General features: G+C 47.1%; 1 protein-coding gene across 4 annotated transcripts in view; it reads right to left on the bottom strand.

Annotated features, from left to right (window-relative positions):
* erich2 (glutamate-rich 2) overlaps positions 1-27,349 on the bottom strand; it is a 232,441-nt gene that overhangs the window by 129,544 nt on the left and 75,548 nt on the right. For 2 of the 4 annotated variants that reach the window (XM_068035362.1, XM_068035363.1), the window contains 2 exons: positions 18,728-18,764; positions 6,112-6,197 (listed from right to left, as the gene is read on the bottom strand). In XM_068035362.1, the coding sequence (XP_067891463.1) occupies positions 6,112-6,197; positions 18,728-18,764 (123 nt within the window). The remainder of the gene's footprint in view (positions 1-6,111; positions 6,198-18,727; positions 18,765-27,349) is intronic. The other 2 variants (XM_068035365.1, XM_068035364.1) reach the window with 1 other exon arrangement.

Consider the following 27,349-nt stretch of genomic DNA (forward strand, 5'->3'; position numbering starts at 1 on the left):
CACCCGCCCCCACCCCCCAAAGCCGTTGGCACAAAAAAGCATTTAATTAAATTGTACATAACACAGTTGGGCGGCGCAGTGGTTAGCACCGCAGCCTCACAGCTCCAGCGACCCGGGTTCAATTCTGGGTACTGCCTGTGTGGAGTTTGCAAGTTCTCCCTGTGTCTGCGTGGGTTTCCTCCAGGTGCTCCGGTTTCCTCCCACATGCCAAAGACTTGCAGGTTGATAGGTAAATTGGCCATTAGCAATTGCCCCTAGTATAGGTAGGTGGCAGGGAAATATAGGGACAGGTGGGGATGTGGTAGGAGTATGGAATTATTGTAGGATTAGTGTAAATGGGTGGTTGATGGTCGGCACAGACTCGGTGGGCCAAAGGGCCTGTTTCAGTGCTGTATCTCTAAACTAAACTAAACAGTTGCCTCACCCCTGAATACCCATGTGTGGCTAGATGCTTTTTTTCTTACGCTTGTGGGTGTTCCTAATGCTTGTGGGTGTTCCTAAGTGGTGTGACACCTGCGCTAGCAGCTGCGCCAGAGGCAGGCTGCTAATCTGGACGCCCCTTGGCCTGAGATGACTTCGGTGGGCGCCCTCTGGGTTCCTAAGGCCTGGAAGACTCCAGCTGCCTGAGGGTCTTCTGTACTGGTGCTGTACGGGCGGCACCGGTAAACAAATCCCCTTGCAGAGCTCCCCCGGTACACAGAACCCCCTTGGAGACTCAGCATTGTGGCAATGACCACAGCAACCCCCCCCACTTCCCCTATGTTGCTACGGGCGGCACAGTGGTGCAGTGGTTAGCACCGCAGCCTCACAGCTCCAGCGACCCGGGTTCAATTCTGGGTACTGCCTGTGTGGAGTTTGCAAGTTCTCCCTGTGTCTGCGTGGGTTTTCGCCGGGTACTCCGGTTTCCTCCCACCACCAAAAGACTTGCTGGTTGATAGGTAAATTGGCCATTATAAATTGCCCCTAGTATAGGTAGATGGTAGGAGAATATAGGGATAGGTGGGGATGTGATAGGAATATGGGATTAGTGTAGGATTAGTATAAATGGGTGGTAGATGCTCGGCATAGACTCGGTGGGCCGAAGGGCCTGTTTCAGTGCTGTATCTCTAAAAAAAAAGACTCTCCTTAGGCATCAGAGTGACTGGAGCACTCGAAATGGCCTGAGGGGAGCCCCCATATGTGCAGCACAGCCTCTCCTCTCTCTCAAGGCTCGCTTGAACTTCCCTACTCAGCAGGGAACAGGAGCTGGAAAACCAAGAGTGGCTTGGTAGCACCATTACTGATCGAGTTGGCTGATTTCGACAGGACATAGTGCTGGACTGGGCTTTCAGCACGTGGCAAGGGAACCAACAAGACGGAAAAACATACTTGACCTCGTCCTCACCAATCTGCTTGTTGCAGATGCATCTGTCCATGACAATATTGGTAGGAGCGACCACTGCACAGTCCTTGTGGAAACAAAGTCCCATCTTCAAATTGAGGATACCCTCCAGCGTGTTGTGTGCACTGCCAACGTGCTAAATGGGATAGATTTCAAACAGATCTAGAAATGTAAAACTGGGCATCCATGAGACGCTGTGGGCCATCAGCAGCAGCAGAATTGTATTTAACCGCAGTCTGTAACCTAATGGCGTGGCATATCCCCCACTCTACCATTACCATCAAGCCGGGGAATCAACCCTGGTTCAATGAAGAGTGCAAGAGGGCATGCCAGGAGCAGCACCAGGCATACCTCAAGATGAGGACCAGGATTACTTGCGTGCCAAACAGCGTAAACAGCATGCGATAGACAGAGCCAAGCCATCCTACAACCAACGGATCAGATCTAAGCTCTGCAGTGATGCCACATCGAGTCGTGAATGGTGGTGCACAATTAAACAACTGACAGGAAGAGGAGGCTCCACAGATAGTCCATCTTCAATGATGGGGGAGCCCAGCACATCAGTGCAAAAGACAAGGCTGAAGCATTTGCATCCATCTTCAGCCAGAAGGGCCGAGTTGATGATCCATCTTGGCCTCCTCCTGAAGTCCCCAGCATCACAGATGCCAGTATTCAGCCAATTCAATTCACTCCACGTGATATCAAGAAATGACTGAAGGCACTAGATACTGCAAAGGCTATGGGCCCTGATAAATTCTGGCAATTGTACTGAAGACCTGTGCTCCAGAACTAGCCGTGCCCCTAGCCAAGCTGTCCCAGTACAGCGACAACACTGACATCTACCCGGCAATGTGGAAAATTGCCCAGGTAATGTCTGTACACAAAAAGCAGGACGTCCAACCCGGCCAATTACCGCCCCGTTAGTCTACTCTCAATCATCTGTAAAGTGATGGAAGGTGTCGTCGACAAAACTACCAAGCAGCACTTGCTTAGCAATAACCTGCTCAGTAATGCTCAGTTTGGGTTCCACCAGGGCCACTCAGCTCCTGACCTCATTACAGCCTTGGTTCAAACATGGACAAAAGAGCTAAACTCAAGAGGTGAAGTGAGAGTGACTGCCCTTGATATCAGGGCAGCATTTGACCGAGTATGGCATCAAGGAGCCTGAGCAAAACTGGTCAATGGGAAACAGGGGGAAAACTCTCCACTGGTTGGAGTCATACCTAGAGCAAAGGAAGATGGTTGTGGTTGTTGGAGGTCAATCATCTGAGCTCCAGGACATCACTGCCGGAGTTCCTCAGAGTAGTGTCCTAGGCCCAACTATCTTCAGCTGCTTCATCAATGACCTTCCTTCAATCATAAGGTCAGAAGTGCAGATGTTTGCTGATGATTGCACAATGTTCAGCACCATTCGCAACTCCTCAGATACTGCAACAGTCCGTGTAGAAATGCAGCAAGACCTGGACAATATCCAGGCTTGGGCTGATAAGTGGCAAGTAACATTTGCGCCACACAAGTGCCAGACAATGACTATCTCAAACAAGAGAGACGACATTCAATGGCATTACAATCGCTGAATCCCCCACTATAAACATCCTGGGGGTTACCAATGATTGGAAACGGAACTGGAGTAGCCATACAAATACCATGGCTACAGATGAAGTGAGAAGCTAGGAATCCTGCGGCGAATAACTAACCTCCTGACTCCCCAAAGCCTCTCCACCATCTGCAAGGCACAAGTCAGGAGTGTGATGGAATACTCTCCACTTGCCTGGATGGGAGCAGCTCCAACAACACTCATGAAGCTCAACACCATCCAGGACAAAGCAGCCTGCTTGAATGGAACCTCATCCACAAACATTCACTCCCTCCACCACTGACACACAGTGGCAGCAGTGTGTACCATCTACAAGATGCACTGCAGCAACGCACCAAGGCTCCTCAGACAGCACCTTCCAAGCCCGCGACCTCTGCCACCTAGAAGGACAAGGGCAGCAGATGCATGGGAACACCACCCCTGCAAGTTCCCCTCCAAGTCACACACCATCCTGACTTGGAACTATATCGCCGTTCCTTCACCGTCACTGGGTCAAAATCCTGGAACTCCCTTCCTAACAGCACTGTGGGTGTACCTACCCCACATGGACTTCAGCGGTTTAAGAAGGCGGCTTACCACCACCTCCTCAAGGGCAATTAGGGATGGGCAATAAATGCTGGACCATCCAGTGATGCCCACATCCCATGAATGAATAAAAAATAATCACTCTCTTGTGCAGGGACCCCATCTCCCCATCCGAAATATTGTGTCCACCTTGGCATCCCGCTAGTTCTAGGGCCTGTTCTTCAGCTTAGCTGAGAGAACACATGTCTGGCACTCTGCCACTGGTCCTGGCCGCCTCCCTCCTGTTATGGGCTCTCTTCTCCTACAAGAGCAAGAATGTAACAATTATAAATTGCTATATGTATCACCATGACTGTTCTGTTAACATGGTGTCAACAACTGGACGATGTAATGTATCTCATACTGACTCACCCTGTCTTGGGATTTACTTGGGCTGAGGTATAAGCAAGGGAGACTTGTTTCACAGATGTAGCCATGCATCTGTCACGATTCTGTTATTACCTCCCTGTCTTTGGAATGGCAGTGGCACCCTCGCCATGTGGCACAATGTGTAGTGACACCCAAATCACACAAAGCAATTTTGGAACATTGCACTTAACTTGGCTGAACGGGCAACCCCATAGATGCTGATCTCCTCTGCAATCTCCATCCATGCTTGCTTGGTCGGGCGGGGGGGACTTCTTCTTCCAATCGCTGGGGAAGAGGACTTCCTGCCTTTCCTTTGCAGCCTGGAGGAGAACCAGCAGGGAGGCATCACTGAAGCGTGGAGCCATGCTTGCTCTGATCTCTGTCGCTCTCTACAGTCTTCCCGGAGGGCTGTTTGTTCAGGTTACAATTGATGTTAATATGGAGAAGCTCCTGATGAATGAGCTGTTGTAGAATGCAAGGAAAGAGTGAATAAAGGGCAGGCAGGCTTTTAAAGATGGCGCCAGCACCTTCTCTGAGAACGGCTGACGTCATGATCGGCACCTTACCTGCCACCTTCACCATGTGATTGGGGGTAACGGCCGCCTCCATTATGTTAAATGGCCGCCTGTTGCGTAATCAGGGCAGTGCAGCTGCTCACATGACATGCGGGACTGCCGCCATTTTGCGCACCCGCCACCAGGACTGGCGGCAGGATCATTAAATTCAGCCCACCTCATTGACTTACATTGGTTCCAGGTTCACCAAAATCTTAAATTTAAAACTCTCATTCTAGTATTTAAAACCCGCCTAAGCATCTCCCCTACCTATCTCTGTGACTTCCTCCAGCCCTACAACCATCTCTTATCTCTCTGTTCCTCCGACTCAGGTTTCTTGTGCACCCCTCTCATTCACCCTGCCACTCGCGGCCATGCCTTCAGCCACCGAGGCCCTAACTTTCTGGAGTTCCCTCCTTAAATCACAATTTTTTCACCCCCATTTCCTTGTTAAAAATCCTCCTTAAAAATTCATCTTCCTCAGCTAAGCTTTTGGTTACCCCTCCTTTGAATTTTCCCCCACAGCTCTATAATTTGCCTGGGACATTTTACTAAATGCAATATTGTTGCTGCCATCGCCACCACCTCAGTATTTTCTAAAAGTTCAGGCACTGATCTACGCAGTGCTGAAAAAGTCCTACACTTCCTTGTTATGGTGCAGCATTTTCAGCCTGCTACTACTAATCTGGGAAACAGACTTCTAACTGGAAATCTTTGAAAGAGAGATCCAGAAAAAACCTCAGAATTCGAATTCATGTTGTGATGCTTATCCTGTCATCATCGCTGTACAGGACATAAGTCAAAGAAAAGGTTTAAAGTTGTCCTGCATTGGTAATTTCACACAAATCAGAAATCAATATTGTGATTGCAGCCACTAAAATGCTTAAAATAAAAACAATTCCATAGTTGATGTTCCATACTGCATACTAGATTAAATAATGCATTAACTCTTTTACTTCTAGCATGAGAAACACATATGCTTGATGAAAGATACCCAAGAAGCTTCTTGAGTAACTACACCGTGATTGATATGCAACTTTTATACTTGCAATTTGTACCAACATTATTGTAAAACACACTTGTGCATCATAGCTATGATGACAAAACTCACCTCCTCTAAATCGAGAAAAATTGACCCTGATGTAGTGTGTAATGAATAGGTATATAAATCAGCCAAGTCTAATATTCTGTACTGGGTTAAAATATCAGACAATATTTCAGTTCAATCAGAATTTTACTGACTTAGAGGTCTTGTCAGTTTCAAATGATAATGAGACAAACATGCCTCACAAATGGACATTATCATATTTTATTTGCTGGCATCATTACTCCAGACTCATCAGAAAATAATCTGTGATAAGTTAAAGAAATTGTCTGTACATTATTTATTAAAGTGATTTAATACTAGATCACTGGACTAAATACTGCACAATTTTAATATATTTGTTGTGCTTTGTTAAATTGTCATGTTATAAGGGTTAGATTTTCCTAGGTTCCCTGGGCCCCAGCACTGAACAGGTGCAGCTCATCTAAAGTTTATTCCCTGTAGTTGAATGTTAACATGGCCCAGGAGCTCCCAAGGCACAGACCTGTCCCCCAGTCGGGCACAGCAAGAGCAGAAGAGGCAGGAAATTTAAGTTGCAGACCAGCAGCTGTGTGTAGAGCCTCCGTGAGCTGTCTGGCTGCTGATGGAGATCAGTCGACAGAAAGGCCCAACTGGCCTGAAAAAATCCTGCAAGGTGACAGCAAGAAAACAAAAATTAGCACCTACCTTCTAATCTTTGGGCTGCCCCAGTAACCCTCACAAACCTTCCGTGAAAATCTGTTCTATATCTTTAATGCTGTTCCACTTTTAATATGAAGTATTTCTTCAGTTTTATTAAGTTAAAACTAATTCGTCTTATAATCAAAGTTAATATTATTCACATTTAAACTTTTGTGCTAAAAAATTATCAACACTGAGTCTTTACATCAGTTTGAGCAACACCAGCCTCGACTAAACAATTTATCAATCAGCGAGCAAATTAAGAAATTCTACTTTTAATCTGTTCAACTTGCACAAAATAGACATTTTAGCTATGTTACCTTCAATACAATTTAACAAGAAAACTGCAGCAACATTTTTGTTTCTGAAGTTCCCTCCAAGTTTTGTTTGATTAGCTGGTTAATTGAGAACTCAGCAAAATTCAGAAGGAGCAGCTTTTAATGCCAAACTACAACTCTCAATCAGTCTGTAATCTCTATGCCACGAAAAACACATACTTTACATTCCCAATGGACAGAGAAAAGCTGGACAGAAGGCTAGGTTTTGCCCACATTGAAGGTTTCTCCAGGGTCCAAGTGTCCCACATTGCTGTTGATGCTTCCTATCAATAGCCTGTCATCTTTCTCAATACAAAGCGATACCACTCCCTGAATGTGCAGCTTGTTTGTGACCTCAAGCAGTGCATCATGCACTGTTTCCTGGCAGCAGTCATGATTCATTCAAAGAACAAAAGATAATTACTCATCCTGTGTCAGTTCTTGATCCATCCAGTATCCAACCAGGCCTTCAGGTCACATGCTGGATAGTGAGTAACTATGGGTATCCCATCCAAGACATGGTTCATGACTCCTGTCAGGAACCCAGGCACAGACTCAGTTAGCTTAGAATGACAGCCATGTCACGACGAGAAATATCATTGAGCAGACCATCAGCATGCTCAACCATTGCTTCTGTTGCCTGGAATTTTCGGGATGAGCTCTGCAGTACAATTTCCAGCATTGTGATCGTGAACTGCACGCTGCATAACTTTGTTATACTGAGGGCCTATCTCTTACCATCATCTGGGCAGCAAGGAGTGGAGAAGTAGGAGGAAGAACAGCTTGAAGAGGAGGTACAATAAGAGCAACATCGAACACCAGTGTCCATAGCTGCCAGAACTTTCATAAAGCAACTCTCTTATGAGTACTTCAACTGAACCATCCCTCCTATCGCCAACACAGCAATAGTCCAGTAATCCTTATTATCACTGTCCTTACTATTACTATCTGATTACCTTCCTTCAGTCCTGCCTTATGGGTCTTGCCCTCACTTGACTACAAATATTAACACCAACATCAAATCCAGAAAAAAAAATATTTTAACGACTCTATTCCATACGTGTATACTATATATGGGGTCATAAAGGAACATAAGGAGACCATTCGGCCCATTGAGTCCACGCAGGCTCTCTGTAGAACAATCTAGTCAGCCCCATTCCCCTGCTCTATCCCCACAGCCCTGCAAATTTATTTCCCTCAAGTGCCCATCCAATTTCCTTTCAAAATCATTGATCATCTCCGATTCCACCATCCGAGTACCAAGTCATTACCACTTGCCGCGTGCTTATGTTCCCCCCTGCATCTCTTGCCCAAAGCCTTAAATATGTAACCCCTAGTCCTTGTACCATCACATAAAGGGTACAAGCAGCTTTTCTTTGTGTATCTTATGTTACGAGCAGGTGAGAAAGAAGTCTAGGGTTCCTTTTCAGCCTTCACCTGGTCTTACCGTAACAGGGTTTTATTTTTAAACACACTGTGCTAAATTTTACTCAGGCGCTGTGCTCTGCGGTGCCCGCATTCAGCAGCCGACGAGGAGCCCCCACAATATTTCACGCGGGGGCTCTATTAAATAGAGGGGGCGGAGCAGCTGCTCCTGATGACATAAGGGGGCTGCACCACGTCACCGGTAATGGTGTCCGGTGCCACCGTGCAGGCGCTGGTGCCATTTTTAAAGGGTTTTAAGTCCTTAGAAGTCATTTTACATTTTAAAGGTACAGTATTAAGGAATTTTCTATGAGCACGATAAAGATATGGAGGTCCTTCCCCAACCCCAACAATGGTCTTTTAATTGGCCCTCATTGACAAAAAACACTTTTTTCCCTACCCGAACTTGCCCCCCCCAACCTTCAATTATTTGCCCTTCAACCCCTTCCCACCATTCACACAATAATAACTGATTTCCTCACTCTTCCACCCCTGAAATGCCCTGAAAATTTTATTCCTCCCCCTTCCCCACTAGGTTCTCGCCCCAAACTCCGTCCGGAGTTCCGAAGGCACGTGAGCTGTGTGCAGAGTCAGTAAAATCAGCGTGGGTCGTCCACTGCCTGCAGGTAAGTTTATTAGCATGTAATTTAGTTGATTTGAATATTTAGATGCAGAGCGGCGATGGGGAGCGGCGGGCGCACCAAGGTCTCCCTGCCACCGGTAATATGCGGCGCGCCCTCCTCGACGTCGCGGGTTGAGGCGGGCCTCTCCCCACAGCATTGTACCAGCCCCTGCGCCGCGACCCACAGCGTCGAGGGGACAGTAAAATTCAGCCCACTGTGTTTTTAGCTCCTTGGTGAATCCTTGTTCACCGCTTTCCAATTCTAAGGCAAAGAAACCAGCACAAAGAGGCTTTCTTAAGTTTTAAGAAGAAAGGTGAAAATTTATTAAACTCTAATTCGGTTGCCGCCTATGGATACATGACGTGCCCACGCTTGCATGCATACGTGATACACACATGCAAATAGAGATAGAAAATAGCAGAAGAAATAAAGTGGAAAAGTTTGAGGCAATATCTGAAGAGTTCTTGTTACGGGTTTTTGAGCTCACTGTAGAGTCCTTGATTGTTGGTAGATCTTGCTTTTCATTGGGGCTCAGTATTCTTCTTAAACCTTGTTCGCTGTAGGAGACTTTTCTCTCTTGGGTTTCATGTGTCTTCAGTGGATTCAGAGGCTTGTGAGAAAGAGATGGGAGCAGACAGAAGAGATCGTCTCAGTCCAGGAGCAAACAGACACTCTGCCTTCAAACTCTCTGTGGCTAGTTCAAAAACCCTGGAACAGCCAGGTAGTCATGTGACCAGCTGGTCTAACCATTCCTGGCCCTTGTGGATTGTATCCTCCTTAGCAGGCCCTGGAATGCACTTCCTCACCTTCAATGTCTGTTAGTATGTAAATAGTTTTTTCCAGCCACGGCTGATCTGTTTAACAAGTCATTTCCTCACTCCAACAACCATTAAAAATCAATGTTCATGACAAAATTGATGTGCCTCATTCTTGGCAGGTGGGGGCTTAGCAGGACACTTAACTAAATCTATCATAATCTTATATACATCTATCAAATCCCCCTCAATCTCCTTTCCTCCAAGAACAACCCCAGATTCTCCAACCTAACCTCGTAGCGAAAATCCCTCATCCCTGGAACCATTCTGGTAAATCTCCTCTGCACCTTCTCAAGGATCCTCACATCCCTCCTGAAGTATGGTGACCAGAACTGGATGCAATACTCTAGTTGTGGTCTAACCACAGCTTTATAAAAGTTCAGCATAACTTCCCTGCTTTTGTACTCAATACCTCTATTTATGAATCCCAAGATCCCACATGTTTTGCTAATTACTCTCTCAATATGCCCTGCTGTCTTCAAAGATCTATGCACATGAATTCCCAGTCCCTCTGTCCCTGCACACGCTTTAGAACTGTGCCATTAAGTCTATATTGCCTTTCACTATCCCTTCTACCAAAATGCATCATCTCACACTTGATATTAAATTCCGTCTGCCACTTGTCTGCCAATTCTGCTAACCTATCTATGTCCTGGTGCCAATTGCTTGGTATCATCCTCACTGTTTGCCACACCACCAAGTTTGGTATCACCAGCAAATTTTGAAATTCTACTCTGTATTCCAATATCCAAATCATTTATATATAGCAAAAAAGTAGTGGTCCCAAGACTGATCCCTGAGGATCACCACTGTCTGCCACCCTCCAGTCTGAAAAACAACCATTTATCACTACTCACTGTTTTTTGTCCTTAAGCCAATTTTTTATCCAAGCTGACACTGACCCTCCTATTCCATAAGCCTCAATTTTATTAACCAGCTTTTATGTGGTACTTTGTCAAATGCTTTCTTAATATCCATATAACCAACCCCCATTGCTTTCCCTTCATCAACCTCCTCTGTTACTTCATCAAAAAATTCAATTGGATGAGTCAAGCACGATCTGCCTTTTACAAATCCATGCTGGCTCTCCTTAATTAACTCAAACTTCTGAAAGTGTAAGTAGATTTTTCCCTGATTATTGTTTCTAAAATTTTATCCACCACTAATGTTAAAGCCTGTAGTTACCAGGACATGTTCTTACACCCTTTCTTGAATAAGGGTGTCACATTTGCCACTCTCCAATCCTCTGGCACCTTTCCCGTATCTAGGGAAGATTGGAAGATTATGGCAAGACCTTCCATTAACTCCACCCTCACTTCCTTTAGCAACCTGGGATGCAAGCCATCCAGACCAGGTGGCTTATCCACTCTAAGCATAGCTAGCCTTTCTAATATATTCTATCAATTTTCACCCCATCCATTATTTCTAACATCTCCACATCTACTGACATTATGTCAGCATCCTTTTCCTTAGTAAACATTGATACAAAGTACTCATTAAATATTCTATCTTTGCTCTGAACCTAGGACCCACCCTGGCTCTTACAATCACTTACTATTTATGTGCTGGTGGAAAATTTTTGGGTTCCCTTTTACATTAACTGCCATTCTATTCTTATATTCTCTCTTTGCATGTCATATTTTCCTCTTCACTTCCCCTCTCAACTTACTGTATTTGGCCTGGTTCTTGCTTGAAGAATTCACCTGATATGCATCATACACTTTTTTTGTTTCATCATATTCTCTATCTCCCTTGTCATCCAAGGAGCCTGGCTTTGGTTCCCCTACCTTTTGCCCTTGTTGGAATATACCTAGCCAGTAGCTGAAACATCTCCTCCTTAAAGATCACCCATTGTTCTGTTACAGTTTTTTCTGTCAGTCTTTGGTTCCATTTTACCCTGGTTAGATCCCCTCTTATCCCATTGAAGTTAGCCCTCTTCCAATTTAGAAGTTCTACTTTAGATTGTTCCTTACCTTTCTCCATTACTAATCTAAACCTCATGATATGATGATCACTCTTACCCAAGTGCTCCCCCAGAGACACTTGGTCCACTCGGCCCACCTCATTTCCCAGCATCAGATCCAGCAATGCCTCCTTCCTAGTTCGACCCTGAACATACTGGTCAAGGAGGTTCTCCTGAACACATTTCAGAAATTTGTCCTCCTCCTTTTCCTTTAGTCTAACATTATCCCAATCGATATGTGGAGAAAGACCCCATTATCACTAATCTATAGTTCGTGCACATCTCTGTGATTTCCCTGCAGTCCTGGAATGGAACTTGAACATGCAACCTTCTGACTCACAGGCTTGTGGACTGTTAATATAATTTGAACTGGATTATATAAAATGATTGAAAGGTATGCTAAGTTTGGCATCTTATAAAACCTGGACATGTGCTGTAAATTCCAACTCAACTCTCTGAAGTGTAGATATTCGGAAATGATGAATTTATTTGTAAATGCCTTACATACCTTATGAATTTACCATCCAGCAACTTTATAGCACGCAGTGCTGTATAACCACTTAGCAGAACTTCAGTCCACTATGGAACACATGGCATTCTAGGGTTATCTACAAAGAAACCCCCCTCCCACCAGTGAAAGAGAAACATAATCACAGTCACAGTTTTTCTCTTGAATGTTCTGACCAAGGCTGTAAAGACCTTGAGATCCAATGTGCAGGAGTGTCTCGTCTCGATTCCACATGCTGGATAATCTGATGAATATAATCTTGAGGCAAAACTTCAGATACCTCACTGCTCTGCAGCAATTTGCTCACACGTGGATCTTTGGACATGCTGAGGGTGTACCCAGTAACAGGGCACAGCAAAAGCTGGCTCAAATGAACTGATTCTCTCCAGGTTACACCAACTCAAATGGTACGACATGTGCCAAAAAGCTACAGGGTCACTGCAGTGTCAGAAATGATGCCGGTATTTGCATGGCCATCTCATAGCTCAGTATAAAAAGGTACAGGGACCCCTCAACCTCAAAAGGCAAGCACTGATGCCCAGCTATTAGCCACCATATTTAATCCTCACACGTCGGAGCACTTAGAAGTACAAAGAGATTATGTTCCGGAAAATACACAGCCAATACTGCCGCAAAGGGGAAGCAGTGAGATAAAAAATATTAATCTCATATATATATATATAATCGCTTCTAAGGAAACAAACAGTTGCTATTTACTTTAGCATGGTCCAAACCATTTGCAGTTAAAGTGGTCAAATGAGAAAGCAGCAGATTAACAGATTGCTATTTAAGGCAGTTAAGATTAGGCAGGGAATAGCAGTGCAAATTGTGTATTAGCACTGTACTTTGCACAGGTGGGCAGGACAATCTGTGCATTGGATACGTTGTGGCTGCACCCCCTCATCCACTTGCCCCATACTAATACTTCCCTATACAGCAAATTTGTGCAGTATGCAAAATACTTCTTGGACCTGTGAGACATTAACAGGGTTATACTGCAAAACATTGACTGATCTATCCACGTACCTGAATCTTTATTTCAACTTGCCAATGGTATATTCTGTCATGGCCTTGATGAACGCAGCAAACATGCACAAAATGTACTCTAGCTGGAGGACTTCAATGCTCATCAGCATGAGAGGCTCAGTAGCGCCGCTACTGACCGTGCTGGCCGAGTCCTGAAGGACAAAGCTGCCTGACTGGGCCTGCATCAGGTGGTGAGAGAACCAACAAGAGGGAAAAAACACTTTCTCCTCACCAATCTACCTGTCACAGATGCAGCTATCCATGACAGTATTGCTAGGAGTAACCATCGCATAGCCCTTTTGGAGGCAAAGTCCTGTCTTCACAATGAGGACACCCTCCATTGTGCTGTGTGGGATGACCACCATGTTGAATGGGATAGGTTCAGAACAGATCTAGCAGCTCAAAACTATGAAGTGCTGTGGTCATTAGCAGCAGCAGAATTGTATTCCACCATAATCTGTAACCTCATGGCCCACTATGTCCGTCACTCTACCATTACCACCAAAACATGAAACAAACTTGGTTCAAGAAGGAATGCGGAAGAGCGTGCCAAAAACAGCACTAGAGGTACCTAAAAATTAGATACCAGCCTGGTGAAGCTACAAGACCACATGCATGCTAAACACCAGACACAACATGCTATAGATCCCACAACCAACCATTCAAAGCGCTGCAATCTTGCCACATCCAGATGTGAATGGTAGACAATTGAACAACTGACAGCAGGAGGGGGCTCCAGGACATCCCCATTCTCAGTGACGGCGGAGTTTAGTACATGAGCGCAAAAGACAAGGTTGAAGCGTTTGCAACCATCTTCAAACAGAAGTGCCGAATGGATAATTCATCTAGGCCTCCTCCTGAGAGTCCCAGCATTACAGAACCCAGTCTTCAACCAATTTGAATCATGTGTGACCGAGTGTGACATCAAGCAATCCATTTGCATAATCCCTTTGTAATTTTACACTTCCATCTACACTGATTACAATGCCACCTATCTGTATGTCATCAGCAAATTTGGATATGTGGCTTTCTATCCCATCATCTAAGTCGTTAATGAATACAGAGAATAGTTGAGGCCCCATGACAGATCCTTGAGGGACACCTCTCATCACATCCTGCTGGGCTGAATTTTATGAGCCCTCTAGATATGAGCAAGGTGGGGGTGGGTGGCCATAAAATTGTGAGGAAAGGGAGGGGTGGAGTGCCCGTTGCCTTTCCAACACCATGGAATCTGATGAAAGGTCACTGACCTGAAACGTTAACTCTGCTTCTCTCTTCACAGATGCTGCCAGACCTGCTGAGTATTTCCAGCAATTCTTGTTTTAATACCATGGAATTTTAGTCTTGGGCAGGGTAGGTCGAAGACCACCTTACTACCCAGAGGCCAATTGAGGTAGCTAAGTGGCTGATTAATGGACACTTGATGACTTCTGGCTGCTGTCGCTGGCATTTTAGTAACAGCTGGGGGGCGGGTGTCTCCACCACGTCAGGCAGCCACCCAGTAAAACCAGGTGGCTTCTATGTGGGCTGGTGTGGGGATGGTGTGGGGCAATCTGGCCCACGGAAGGCCCCTGGTGGTAAAGGCTGCCACTTTGCCACTCCCTACCCCACCATGCCCTCAACTCACCCACCCCCCCACTCCTAGCCGGGTCTGTCTGACTGGCCCCGGTCAGCCTGTCCTGTTACCTGCAGTCGAAGGTTCCAAGGCTGCCCCTGGTAGGTGACTGCTGCTGTTCCAGCAGAGGCTCCTGGTGGTGCTGTTGGGACTGCTGAACTCCTGGCCCTCTGATTAGCCGTCAGCTTTTGGAGGCGGGATCCCCATCCTTAGAGGGGCGGAGACCCTGGCGCTGGGCAGTTAATCGCCCATGCACCACGAAATGCAGCCGGAGTCCTACAAATGGCTGAGATGGGGTTTCCCTAGCTTTCCGATATCGCTGTCAGGACCCCCGCCAACTGCATAAGATCCAGCTCTCTGTGCCCTTCTGCTCAGCCAAGTTCCTAACTAGGTCAATAATTTGCCTTCAGTATAATGAGTTTTGGTTTGAGCTAACACTTTCTTATGAGGGACATTTATCAAATGCCTTCTGGAAGTCCATTTTAATAACATCCATAGACATCCCCCTGTGCATTACTTCAGTCATCTTTTCAAAAAAATTCAACAGGATTTGTCAGGCATGACCTACTCTTTACAAATCTACGCTGGTTCTCTCTGATCAGCGAAAAATTTTCAAGATGTTCAATCTCCCTGTCCTTAATTATGGACTCTAACAAATTACTGATGACAGATATTAGCCTAACTGGTTTCCCTCTCTCTTTCTGAAAGGGTAAGGGAAAATAGGATCAGGGTCAGGGCGCATCCCTGACGGCTCTCCGGGCACAGTAGACTTAAATCAGTGGAAACTTGGTATGTGGTACATGAGCACAGAATTATAATTCACTTTCTGTCACTAATTTTCTCAAGTTTGCAATGTTATTCTCTCTGCCTCATTCTCCCAAATCCAAGTATCCAGTTCATTTATCCTATATTCTGCTCATTGTATTCATGCAATGGAACTCGCTGGTTTCCGTGTTTATATTCTGGATGGTTACTAGAAAGCTTTCATCGAGCTTTCTAATTGCCACTACTAAGTTGGGATAGTTCAGGTTGCTGCAACACTTTGAACTATACCACAATACAATATCAGCAGCAATCCAAATCTTCGTGTGGAGCGAATTTAGATCAGGAGTTCTCACCTCTATAAACCTGAATATATTAAATTGGCTAAATACAGGATATCCTTGAAGATACTGTTTGACAAACAGCATGCTCCAGTTCTGCGACTTTATTACTGGGATGGAAAATTACCCATAATGGGGTTTATACGTAATGGAACTCTAAGATGAAGGATAAAGATGCTAACTACAATACAGAATCCACTCAGCCTATATCTTTCTTATCAATTTGAAAAAATGTCAATAACCAATTTGATATGATTTATATTTGGAAGGTTCAGTCCCATATTACTGTGCTCAGGGTAAGTCCAATGACAGTGGCAAGAAATTTCCTTCCACGTTGAAAATATTTTGACATCTCAGGTACATACCAGTTCAAAATAAAAGTATAGAATGAGAAAAAACTATTTAGCCCGTCAAGCCCAATCTTCTCACAAACCATGTAAAGTCTACCTTTTCCACCAATTTATCTTCGGGAGAGAAATTTCTGCATACGAGTTGTGTGCCAAAGGGATCAGTGCTGGGGCCTCAACTTTTTACAATTTGCATAAATGACTTGGATGAAGGGACCGAAAGTACGGCTGATAAATTTTCTGATGACACAAAGATAGATAGGAAAGTAAGTTGTGAAAAGGACAAAGGGATATAGATAGGTTAAGTGAGTGGGAAAAGATCTGGCAAATGGAGTATTTTGTGGGAAATTGTGAAATTGTCCATTTTGGTAGGAAGAATAAAAAAGCATATTATCTAAATGGTGAGAGATTGCAAAGTTCAGATGCAGAGGGATCTGGGAGTCCTTGTGCATGAATCGCAAAAGGTTGGTATGCGGGTTCAGCAAGTAATTAGGAAAGCTCATAGAATGTTATCATTTGTTGCGACGGGAATTCAATACAAAAGTAGGGAGGTTATGCTTCAGTTATATAAGGCACTGGTGCGACCACATCTGCAGTACTGTGTACAGTATTGGTCTCCTTAGTTAAGGAAGGATGTAAAATGCGTTGGAAGCAGTTCAGAAGTTTACTAGACTAATACCTGGAACGGGCAGGTTGTCTAATGAGGAAAGATTGGACTGGCTAAGCTTGTATCTGTTCGAGTTTAGAAGTGCAAGAGGTGACTTGATTGAAACATGTAAGATCCTGAGGGGTCTTGACAGGGTGGATGTGGAAAGGATGTTTCCTCTTGAGGGAGAATCTAGAACTAGGGGTCACGGTTTAAAAATAAGGGGTTGCCCATTTAAAACAGAGTTGAGAAGAATTTCTTCTCTCAGAGGGTCATGAGTCTTTGGAACTCTCTTCCTCAAAAGGCGGTGAAAGCAGAGTCTTTGAATATTTTTAAGGCAGAGGTAGATATATTCTTGATAAGCAAGGGGGTGAAAGGTTATCAGGGTAGGCAGCAATGTGGATCAGCCATGATCTTGTTGAATGGTGGAGCAGGCACGAGGGGCCAAGTGGCCTACTCCTGCTCCTAATTCATATGTTCGTAAGTCTGTTGTACAGCACTGTATCAAATGCCTTTTAGAAGTCCATGAACACAGTGGTGCAGTGGTTAGCACTGCAGCCTCACAGCTCCAGGGACCCAGGTTCGATTCTGGGTACTACCTGTGCGGAGTTTGCAAGTTCTCCCTGTGACCGCGTGGGTTTTCACCGGGTGCTCCGGTTTCCTCCCACAGCCAAAGACTTGCAGGTGATAGGTAAATTGGTCATTGTAAATTGCCCCTCGTGTAGGTAGGGAATATGGGATTACTGTAGGGTTAGTATAAATGGGTGGTTGTTGGTCGGCACAGACTCGGTGGGCCAAAGTGCCTGTTTCAGTGCTGTATCTCTAAATAAATAAAACACCACATCAACAGCATTGCCCTCATCAAATCTCTCTGCTACCTCTTCAAAAAATTCCAGCAAGTTAAACACGATTTTCCCTGAACGAATCCGTGCTGGCTTTCCTTAATTAACCCGCATTTGTCCATGTGACTATTATTTGGTCCTGAATTATTTTTTCTCGAATCAAAGTATTTTTTGAGAAAAAGCTTTAATCCACCATTTTTTCCTCAATAACTGAAATTTCTAATGTAAAAATAAAAAGCTTTAAACAATATAAAAGGAAGTTACATATTCCACAATTCTTTCATGCAGCATTTGTTGGCATTTTAAATTTCTATGTTCCCAACATAGAACTTCACTTGACAGGAAGCACAAATCAAACATCAGGCCATGAATTCAGTGTGCCTGATTTTGCTGTAAAATAGGAAACATTGGGTGGAATTTTATGCTGGCGGTGGGGGTCTCGATGTTGGGGGAAACAGAAGCCAAGATCCCCACGTCGTCTCTTGTACAGAAGGCCTGCTGAATTCAGTGCCAATCAGGCAGTTAACTTGACAGCAGGAGGCTTTCCATAGGATTTAGGACCCCGTTGCCGGAAGTCCCGGCCTTGCACAACCCCTGGCCAATCAGAGGTCGGCAGCTGCAGCGCCACCGCAGAGGCAGCGGCTGCTGCTGTAGCGACCAGACACTCTGGAGCAGCGCTGGAACCAGGCTTAAGGTAGGTCAGGACGGGAGGGGTAACGCAGGGTGGGGGTCATTGGTGGGGACTGGGGGGGAGGGTGGTCGGCAGCAAGGCAGGGTGTGGCCCTCACCAGACACCCCCCGGTCCGCCCCGCCCTTCCTGATGCCGGGTCCCTTGTTTAGGCACAGGTAATTGTGGCTGGGGCGGGAAGAGGACCTTAATTCGGGATTAATTATCAGTTAAGGGCCGTCCCCCCAAGACTAAATTACAGTGGAGGAGGGATGATGGCAGGGTACTCCCCGCCCCGCCCCCCCCCCCCCCCAACCCCCATCCCACCCAATTTTATGCTCTCCCCACCTCCAAACCTGCCGCAGGGGAGAGCATAAAATTTCACCTGCTGTGATTTGGATACATTGAACTGTGAGCCTGATTCGCCAGTCTGCACTGTCATGGAATGAAGTTCTATGCCGGAATCTGTAATTTACCCTAATGTTTCAGAGAAGAAAAGTCATACTTAGATCAACTATATTTATTGCATCGATATAAGTAATGGTGACTGGTCTTCCACAAGTTTAAGCACACATGGGGAAAATATACTACTTTACTTACCGTGCCATTACTTGCAAAGGCTCCACAATAAACGTATCTACAAAAGAACATGAAGAGACATTGTAAGGGATCAAAAGTGAAATATTTCTTCCTCCAATTAATTGAAACAAAATTGAATAGTTGATTTAAACGTTTCACAAATCACTAAGGAATTTTAATTAGCTGTACATTGGTGAGATGTAAGCAACATACATCTGTGTGCAAGAAAAGGTGTATATATATATATATATATATATATAAAAGCAGAGACTAAACTGAATGATTTTAATGCAAGTGAAACTGGCTAGGAGAAATAAGCAGGGAATAGTTCATGGGGACCTCAACGTATATATAACCGAGCACAGCGCACTCAATTCAGGGTATTAAAAGATGGGTGCACTTATACAGACCCTTTAACATAGAAAAAAGTCCAAGCCATGTAACAGAGGGGAGAAAAAATATAAATAAAAGGAATCAGAGATATTAAATAGAAGAGTTAAGCGAGATGGTCAAATGTTTAGACATAAAGATGGATTTCAAGGAGGTTATTAAGGACGGATCGAAAAATGAAGGGGCAGAGGAGTTTACGGAGGTAGTTCCAGAGAATGAAGCCAAGGCAATTAGTGGTTCTGCCACCAACAGTGGGGTAAAGGAAGGGGAATGCACAGTGGACCAATTGGAATAGTAGGGACACAGTAAAGGATGCAAGTCTGAAAGATGTTAGAGGTAGGATGATGTAATATCATGGGGGATTGCAACGACAAGGACAAGGACATCAAAATATAGACTTTAGTAAAAAGCATAAATGCACAAAGAAACAAATGCAAGAACAATTGATGAAGAACTAATTAAATGTTAACTGGCAAAACAAACACTAATTGAAACAATGACAATTTTGATTTCAGAATTCATCCAAAGCAGAACAAGCCTGTTGATCTATCCTGTGCATACTTTCTGTGTGCAAGGTGGATGCTGAGCAGAGCCTTGCCCAAAGTAGTGTAATTCAGTGTGGAACCTAATTTACATATATAAATATGAGTTTGGCTTGCCTCCAGCATTATCTCCTTTCATTCCTTACCTTCCCCACAAATCTTGCCTCACAAAATTGGTGTGCTGCAAATCTGGCAAATGAGTATGGGCCCACATTTTCAAATCACACCCAATACCAGGAAGGCTTCACTTAGTGGAGCTATGTGAAAATTGACTGCTCAGCATAAGTGTACTGTCTACTTTAAATAACAAAAAAAGGCTACACAGCTAGTGCTGGAAAAGCCCTTACCTTGGATTACCTTGCCAAGGTCAAAGCTGACCTACTGTTTCTGCAGGAGTGTGGAATACCACACCTCAGCACCCACAGGCAGTGGTCGCGATGGTGGTCCCACGGGCCATCGATCTGGTCGGGGGGTAATGACTGCCGTTCCTCCGGCCTGGGTATTCTGCTGCGGGGAGGTAACTTCACCATCTCCGAAGTTAAGGAGGTGGTGGGCGGCCGCCTCCTCGTAGCAGACGTGATGTACAACAACGCTCCGCTCCGGTTGATCAACGTGTACGCCCCGGTACAACGCAGCGAGCGGCTGACCGTCTTCCAGCAGCTCCCACTGCTGCTGGCGACGTCCAGGCCGGTCACCCTAGGCGGTGACTTCAACTGCATCATCGATGCGGCTGGACGATCCGGCAGTGACGACAGCAAACTGGACGCTACGTCCACATTCCTAATAGAAACAGTTAAGGATGCCAAACTGCACGACGTCTTCAGCAAACCTGCAGACGGAGCGCAGCGCAGATACACATGGTCAAGATCGGACGGGTCTGCCCGTTCCAGGATTGACTTCCTGTTTGTGTCCCGTGCTGTCATGGTCGGATCCACCGACGTCAAGCCGGTGTTCTTCTCCGACCACTGCCTCTTACTGGCCGACTGTCACTTACAGGACAACCAGCGGGTTGGCAGAGGGACGTGGAAGCTCAATGCGACACTGCTGACCCCAGAGAACGTTGAGGAACTCAAAAGGGATTACAATGGTTGGAGGACCGTGAAACCCCTCTTTGAGTCTCCAGTTCACTGGTGGGAAGCGATTAAGGAGAACATCAAGAGGTTCTTCATCCACAAAGGTGTTCAGAAGGCGAGAGAGAGACAGAGGGAACTGTCCCGACTCCAGAAAATTATGCAAAATCTACTCCGGTTGCAGTCAATGGGGGTCGAGGTCAAGGAGGACCTCCAAGAGGTGAAGAGCCAGCAGGCCTCGCTCTTTGCCAAGGAGGCCTCCAAGATCATCTTCCGGTCCAGAGTCCGCTCCATCGAGCAGGATGAGACGTGCTCGCGTTACTTCTTCCAAAAGGAACACAGAGAGAGCTCTGTTATCAGCAGCCTGAAGGAAGAAGATGGCTCGGTAACGTCTTCGCAGCCCGACATACTCAGGATCAGCAAATCCTTTTATGCTGGGCTGTATGACGCGAAGCCCACAGACAGCAGAGCCTCCCAGTCCTTCCTGTCATCTATCACAGAGGTCTTAGATGACAGCAGGAGGGAGGGACTGGACAAGCCGCTAACTCTGGACGAGCTGACAAAGGCCGTCGAGTCTTTCGAGACGAGTAAAACTCCCGGGAGCGACGGCTTACCGGTCGAGTTGTACTCGGCCCTGTGGGACTGGGTCGGCCCAGACCTGCTGGAAGTATACGAGAGTATGCTCCTGGCCGGCAGCATGTCAGAGACCATGAGAAAAGGCATCATCACCCTCATTTACAAGCAGAAGGGGGAGAGGGCAGAAATCAGAAATTGGCGGCCCATCTCACTGCTTAATGTTGATTACAAGATTCTGTCCAAAGTCATAGCCAGTCAAGTCAAGTCTGCTCTGGAGTTGGTGATTCACCCCGATCAGACCTGGACTGTACCCGGCAGGAAGATCTCTGATAGTCTCGCGCTACTCAGGGATACGATCGCCTACGTATGGGACAGGAGGGTGGACACCTGCCTCATCAGCCTGGACCAGGAGAAGGCTTTTGACAGGATATCGCACACCTACATGATGGACGTGCTTTCCAAAATGGGGTTTGGGGAGGGAATCTGCAATTGGATCCAACTGCTCTACACAAACATCAGTAGCGCAGTGTCAATCAACGGGTGGGAATCTGAAAGTTTCCCGATCAAATCTGGAGTCAGACAGGGCTGTCCTCTGTCCCCGGTCTTGTTTGTTTGCTGTATTGAATCCTTTGCTGAGTCTATTAGGAAGGATGCAAGCATAAGAGGGGTGACAATCCCAGGCAGCGGAGGCACTCAGGTCAAAACCTCCCTGTACATGGATGACGTCGCCGTCTTCTGCTCGGATCCGCTGTCCGTGCGCAGACTGATGAGCATCTGCGACCAGTTCGAACTGGCCTCGGGAACCAAAGTTAACCACGGCAAGAGCGAGGCCATGTTCTTTGGGAACTGGGCTGACCGATCCTTTGTCCCCTTCACCGTCAGGTCAGATTACCTGAAGGTGCTGGGGATATGGTTCGGAAGGGCCGGGGCGTGCACCAAAACATGGGAGGAGCGAGTAGCCAAGGTACGACAAAAGTTGGGCATGTGGGGGCAGCGATCTCTCTCCATTGTGGGTAGGAACCTGGTCATCAGGTGCGAGGCGCTCACGTTGTTGCTCTACGTGGCGCAGGTCTGGCCCATACCCCACTCCTGCGCCGTGGCAGTCACCTGAGCCATTTTCCGCTTCGTCTGGGGATCTAAAATGGACCGGGTCCGGAGGGACACGATGTTCAAATCTCTGGACATGGGCGGGAAAAATGTACCCAACGTGGCCCTCATCCTGATGACCACCTTCGTGTGCGGCTGCATCAAGCTATGTGTAGATCCCCAGTACGCAAACTCCAAGTGTCACTACGTGCTGAGGTTCTATCTGTCCCCGGTGTTGCGAAGGATGGGCCTGGTCACATTGCCGCGGAACGCACCATGCAGTTGGGCGGCGCCGTACCACCTATCCTTCGTGGAGCAGTTTCTGCGGAAAAACACCTTTGACCACCGGTCCATCAGGCAGTGGTCTGCACGGAATGTCCTCAAGGCCCTACGGGAAAAGGAAACGGTGGATCCTGTCGGATGGTTCCCCGAGCAGACCGTCAAAGTCATTTGGCGGAATGCCTCATCACCAGAACTTTCAAACAAGCACCAAGACGTAGCTTGGCTGGTGGTGAGAAGGGCCCTCCCCGTCAGATCCTTCATGCACACCCGAAGTCTCGCCCCCTCCGCACAGTGCCCCCGCGTTGGCTGTGGTGGGGAAGAGACGGTCGCCCACCTCCTCCTGGAATGTGCCTTTGCAAAGCAGGTGTGGAAAGAGATGCAGTGGTTTTTGTCAAGGTTCATCCCAAGCAGCTCTGTAACACAGGAGTCTGTGCTCTACGGGCTGTTCCCAGGGACGCACACCGAGACAAACATCAACTGCTGCTGGAGGACTATCAATTCGGTGAAAGACACCCTTTGGTCTGCCCAAAACTTGCTGGTCTTCCAGCGCAAAGAGTTGTCCACCACCGAATGTTGCAGACTGGCACATTCCAAGGTCCAGGACTACGTGCTGAGGGACGCACTAAAGCTTGGGGCAGCCGCAGCAAAGGCTCAATGGGGAAAGACCACAGTGTAAGGTTCCCCCACCAAGCTGGACTGAGGGGCTGGATCCATGGGAAACCCCTCGAACTGTATCGTTAATATTCTCAATTGCTGTAAATGTAAAACTGTAATTGACATGACAATTGTGAAACGGAAGGGTTGGGAAGAAACTCATGACAGTATTGAAGGAAACTGATCTCCCTTGCAATGTTTGTATTTTTTGGTGCTGTTTGGAAACTGTCTGGCAATGTAAATTTTACAGATGTTTATGAATAAAGTATATTTTGGAAATAAAAAAAAAAAGAAAAGCCCTTTCGGGAATCCAACTCCTGCCTTGTTTCAGCATTATATTAGGGTACTCAACCTTGATCTAGCTTTAATTTCTATAAAGCATTTACTATGCTTTTACAAACCATGAATATACAGTAACTATCTGTAGAACTTAAAAGTTGATTCCGGACTGAATGCAGATTTAAATATAAGCATGACAGACAGGCACTTCTAAAAGGACAGCACGTTCCTAGGCAAGATCAAAAATGAGATAAAAACAAGAAATGCTGGAAATACTCAGCAGGTCTGGTAGCATCTGTGGAGAGAGAAGCAGAGTTAACATTTCAGGTCAGTGACCCTTCTTCAGAACTAGCCACAACTGAAGTGTGAGCCCAATTTAAATTCCCCATGCCAACTATTACCATGGCTGCGATTCCACTACTGAAAGTGGACAGAGAAGATGCGCACTGAGCTTTGGGCTGGATTGCTGTTTTCCATCATGTCTCAGGAGAGCCGGAGGCCTGGAACCCGGGGCAGAGCAGCCTCTCATTTATCGGACAGCTACCTGGAGGTTATGCTGGGGGCTTTGAGGCAGAGGAGGGAGGTCCTCTTCCTGGACGGTGGTAGGAGGAAGCGATCCATTCAAACCAAATAGTCCTAAGTCGAAATTGCAGCCACTGTCCGCAGCAGAAACGTTGTAAGACGAACCTGGATTCAGTTTGCATGCTGCTCTTGGACATGGGAGGATTATGTGCACAGGGCACTTACTGATACCTCAGAATGACTCAGGGCAATAGTGCTGCTGAGGACCTGCCAGCACTGAAACATGCAGCTTCAAATGAATAGTGGCAGATGCCATTGGCCACAGAGGACAGCAGTGCCTGAACACGCTCTCTCTTGTCCTTGCAGGAGAAATGGGCACATAATGCCTGTGGAAGGGCACAAACAGGCAGAGGGGTACATAATTTCACATCATAATGGCAATGGAGGATTGAGCAATGGAGATAGCCAGGATTGTGGACCAGGAGGAAATCAGACCTGGTGAACTGGGCATATGCTGGAGATGGTGATTAGAGAGGACAAAACGTTCATTAAGGGGGTGCATTGCACTCCAGCCCATCCGACAGTGTGCCGAACACCGAGTTGCACTGGGAAACCTCAGCAGAGGCTTTAGCTCGCCAAGGCTAGCTCTCATGATCTCTTCTTCTGTCTCCGATGGGTGCTGCCGTCCATCCCATGAGACCTTCTCTCTCTCCATCAGTGGCCCAAGATGACCACTAAGGAATCAAAGATGCACCATCAAACCTTATGAGCTGGCCTTAATGGCCCCCTGGAGATGGGCAACAAGGCGGGGGGGGGGGGGCGGAGCTCACAGAATTGTGATTGGGGGTGGTTACTGGGGGTCAAGGGCCCATTGCCTTCCTGTTGCTCCATGATTAAGTCGGGGGCGGGAAAGGCCAAAGACAGCCTTCCCGCCCAGAGGCTAATTCAGGCCCTTAATTGGCCAATCAATCCTCCATGGGCGATCTGTGGCCCACAGAGGGTCCCTGCTAGCAAACTGCCCACCTGCCTTAACAGCCCACCTCTGCATTCATTGCCCACCCTCCTTCTACCCCATTGCCAGGGCCTGCCAGACTGGTCTGGTGACCCCACCTCACTTACCTTTGGTCCTAGTGTCCAGCACTGGGCCTGGTCCCAGGCCGCCTGTAGTACCAGCAGTGGCCACTGCTCCCAGTGGTGCTGCCAATACCACTGAGCTGACAGCCCTCTGATTGGCTGGCAGCTCTTGGAGGCCGGATCCTTAGCTTTTAAGGGATAGGGATCCCAGTGCTGATCACTAAAGTCCCTGAACACCAATGAAGTGCGCCGGAGGGGCTCAGAAAAGCAGAAACGGGAATCCCCACCCCTTTTCAGCCCGGCGCCAGGAGCTCCCCCACCCCCCCGGCGTGACTAAATCTAGCCCTACAAGAGCTGTATCCACCAGTGCAGATACACTCATCTCAGTGGGTTCTCAAGCGCATTCAGACAGTGGCATTGGGTGAGGAGAATGGCAGGAGGTGCCAGAGGCAGCTGTGGGTAGTTCTCCTCGGAGAAGGGAGTACAGACGCAGCCCTGCTTATCTGGGCACAGATGCAGTGCCTTAGGAATCACTGGCAAAAAGGCTCTATCTAGACCAGCAGCAGGAGATGTGCTCCCACATACTGGAGTTCCTTGAGGCAGTACGGGGTCATGGGCAGAGAATGGAGGAATCCATTCAGCTCACATGCATCACAATGGCTCAGGGCCCCGAGCGCACAGCTGTTCCAAGGAGAGAGTAGCCAACCTCATGAAGAGCCATATGCGGCAGCACTTGCAGTGAATGCAGAAACCGCATACTGACGTCCACAAGATGCATGCCAAACCATCTAGTCTGGAACAATCAGTGGCACAGAGATATCTGGAGGGGATGCCAGTTGTGCCCCAGCTGGTGCTCCCCTCCAGCCATCTGGAGCGCCTGCCATGGGCTAAGGATGTCACCAAAGAGGATGAGGGTGTCACCCCTCACAGGACACCTTCATCATCCTCGGCCTCCTTGGTTCCTCTGACAGTGGGAGCCTCTGTGCAGCAGGGCCAAGTTATGGAGCTTGCCCCAGCAATGATGCAGGTGCAGCAGCCTCGGACACCTCAACGACAAGGACAACTGCCAAGTGCATCTCAGCAGGCTGCCTCCACTTCCTCTAAGGCCACAGGGGAAGCACCGAATAAAAATGCCCAAGCGTGGAGGCCTCCGCATTGTGTGGAGCACTGAGTGGATCACTGGGGTGCCTTCTTGTTATATCTGTGCACTGTTTCCCTTTCTAAGCACTATGTTGATAATGACACCTTAAGGCACACATCTGAGACTACTTTTATTGATGGTGGGACAAGAAAAGAGGTACGACGTGCTTAAGACGATCAAGGATATCTCAGTGGTGATGGGAAAGCTGCTGGGCAGATGTGCCTCCATCATTGGCGGTAGGAGTTTACATGTTCCAGGCTGTGTTTTCAATGGATGTGTGAGCACAAGTACTTCAGAGTTACTTGCAAACCATGCCCTTCATCCTGGGTTAGAAAGGCTCAGTTGTAACATTCCTGAATCAAATGATCCCTGACATTCAATGCATCCTGATGAGACCGTCGCAAACCATGCAGGGCCCAACTACCTCCATGTGCAGCCACTGCACTTCTGTGTTCGCATCCTCTCCCACTGCCTCCTCATCCTCCTCTCCCACCTCCTGCCCCTCCTCTTCCTCCAATGTGCTGTCTCCTTCCAGGGCCTCACCGTCCCCAAGGTCCACACCTCTCTAGAGGGCCATGTTAGGAAGAGCGCAACAGACCATCACAACAACAGAGAGCCTTGCAGCAGCGTATTGCAGGGCACCACCCAACCGGTCCAGTCACCAGAAAAGCATCTTCAGAAGCCTGATGGCCTGCTCAATAGTTGTCCTGGTGAACTGGTGGCATTGGTTGTATCATCTCTGTGCCTCTGTCTGGGGATCTTGTAGAGGGGTGAGTGCCAACTCTTCATGGGATATCCCTTGTCCCTGAGGATCCATCCACGGACTTTGGGAGCTGGAGTAAAGAGCTGCAGCAGCAGCCTGCACTGGCGGAGGATGAAAGAGTCACGACAGATGCCAGGATAGCGTGCCGCATGGAGGAAGCTCTTGTGATCACAGACCAGTTGAAAGTTAAGGGAGTGGAAGCCCTTCCTGTCGATGAATCTCACTGGGTGGTCAGCTGGTGTCTTGATGGCCACATGGGTGCAA

Source organism: Heterodontus francisci, chromosome 7, assembly GCF_036365525.1.
Source record: "Heterodontus francisci isolate sHetFra1 chromosome 7, sHetFra1.hap1, whole genome shotgun sequence".
NCBI classification, from domain to species: Eukaryota; Metazoa; Chordata; class Chondrichthyes; order Heterodontiformes; family Heterodontidae; genus Heterodontus; species Heterodontus francisci.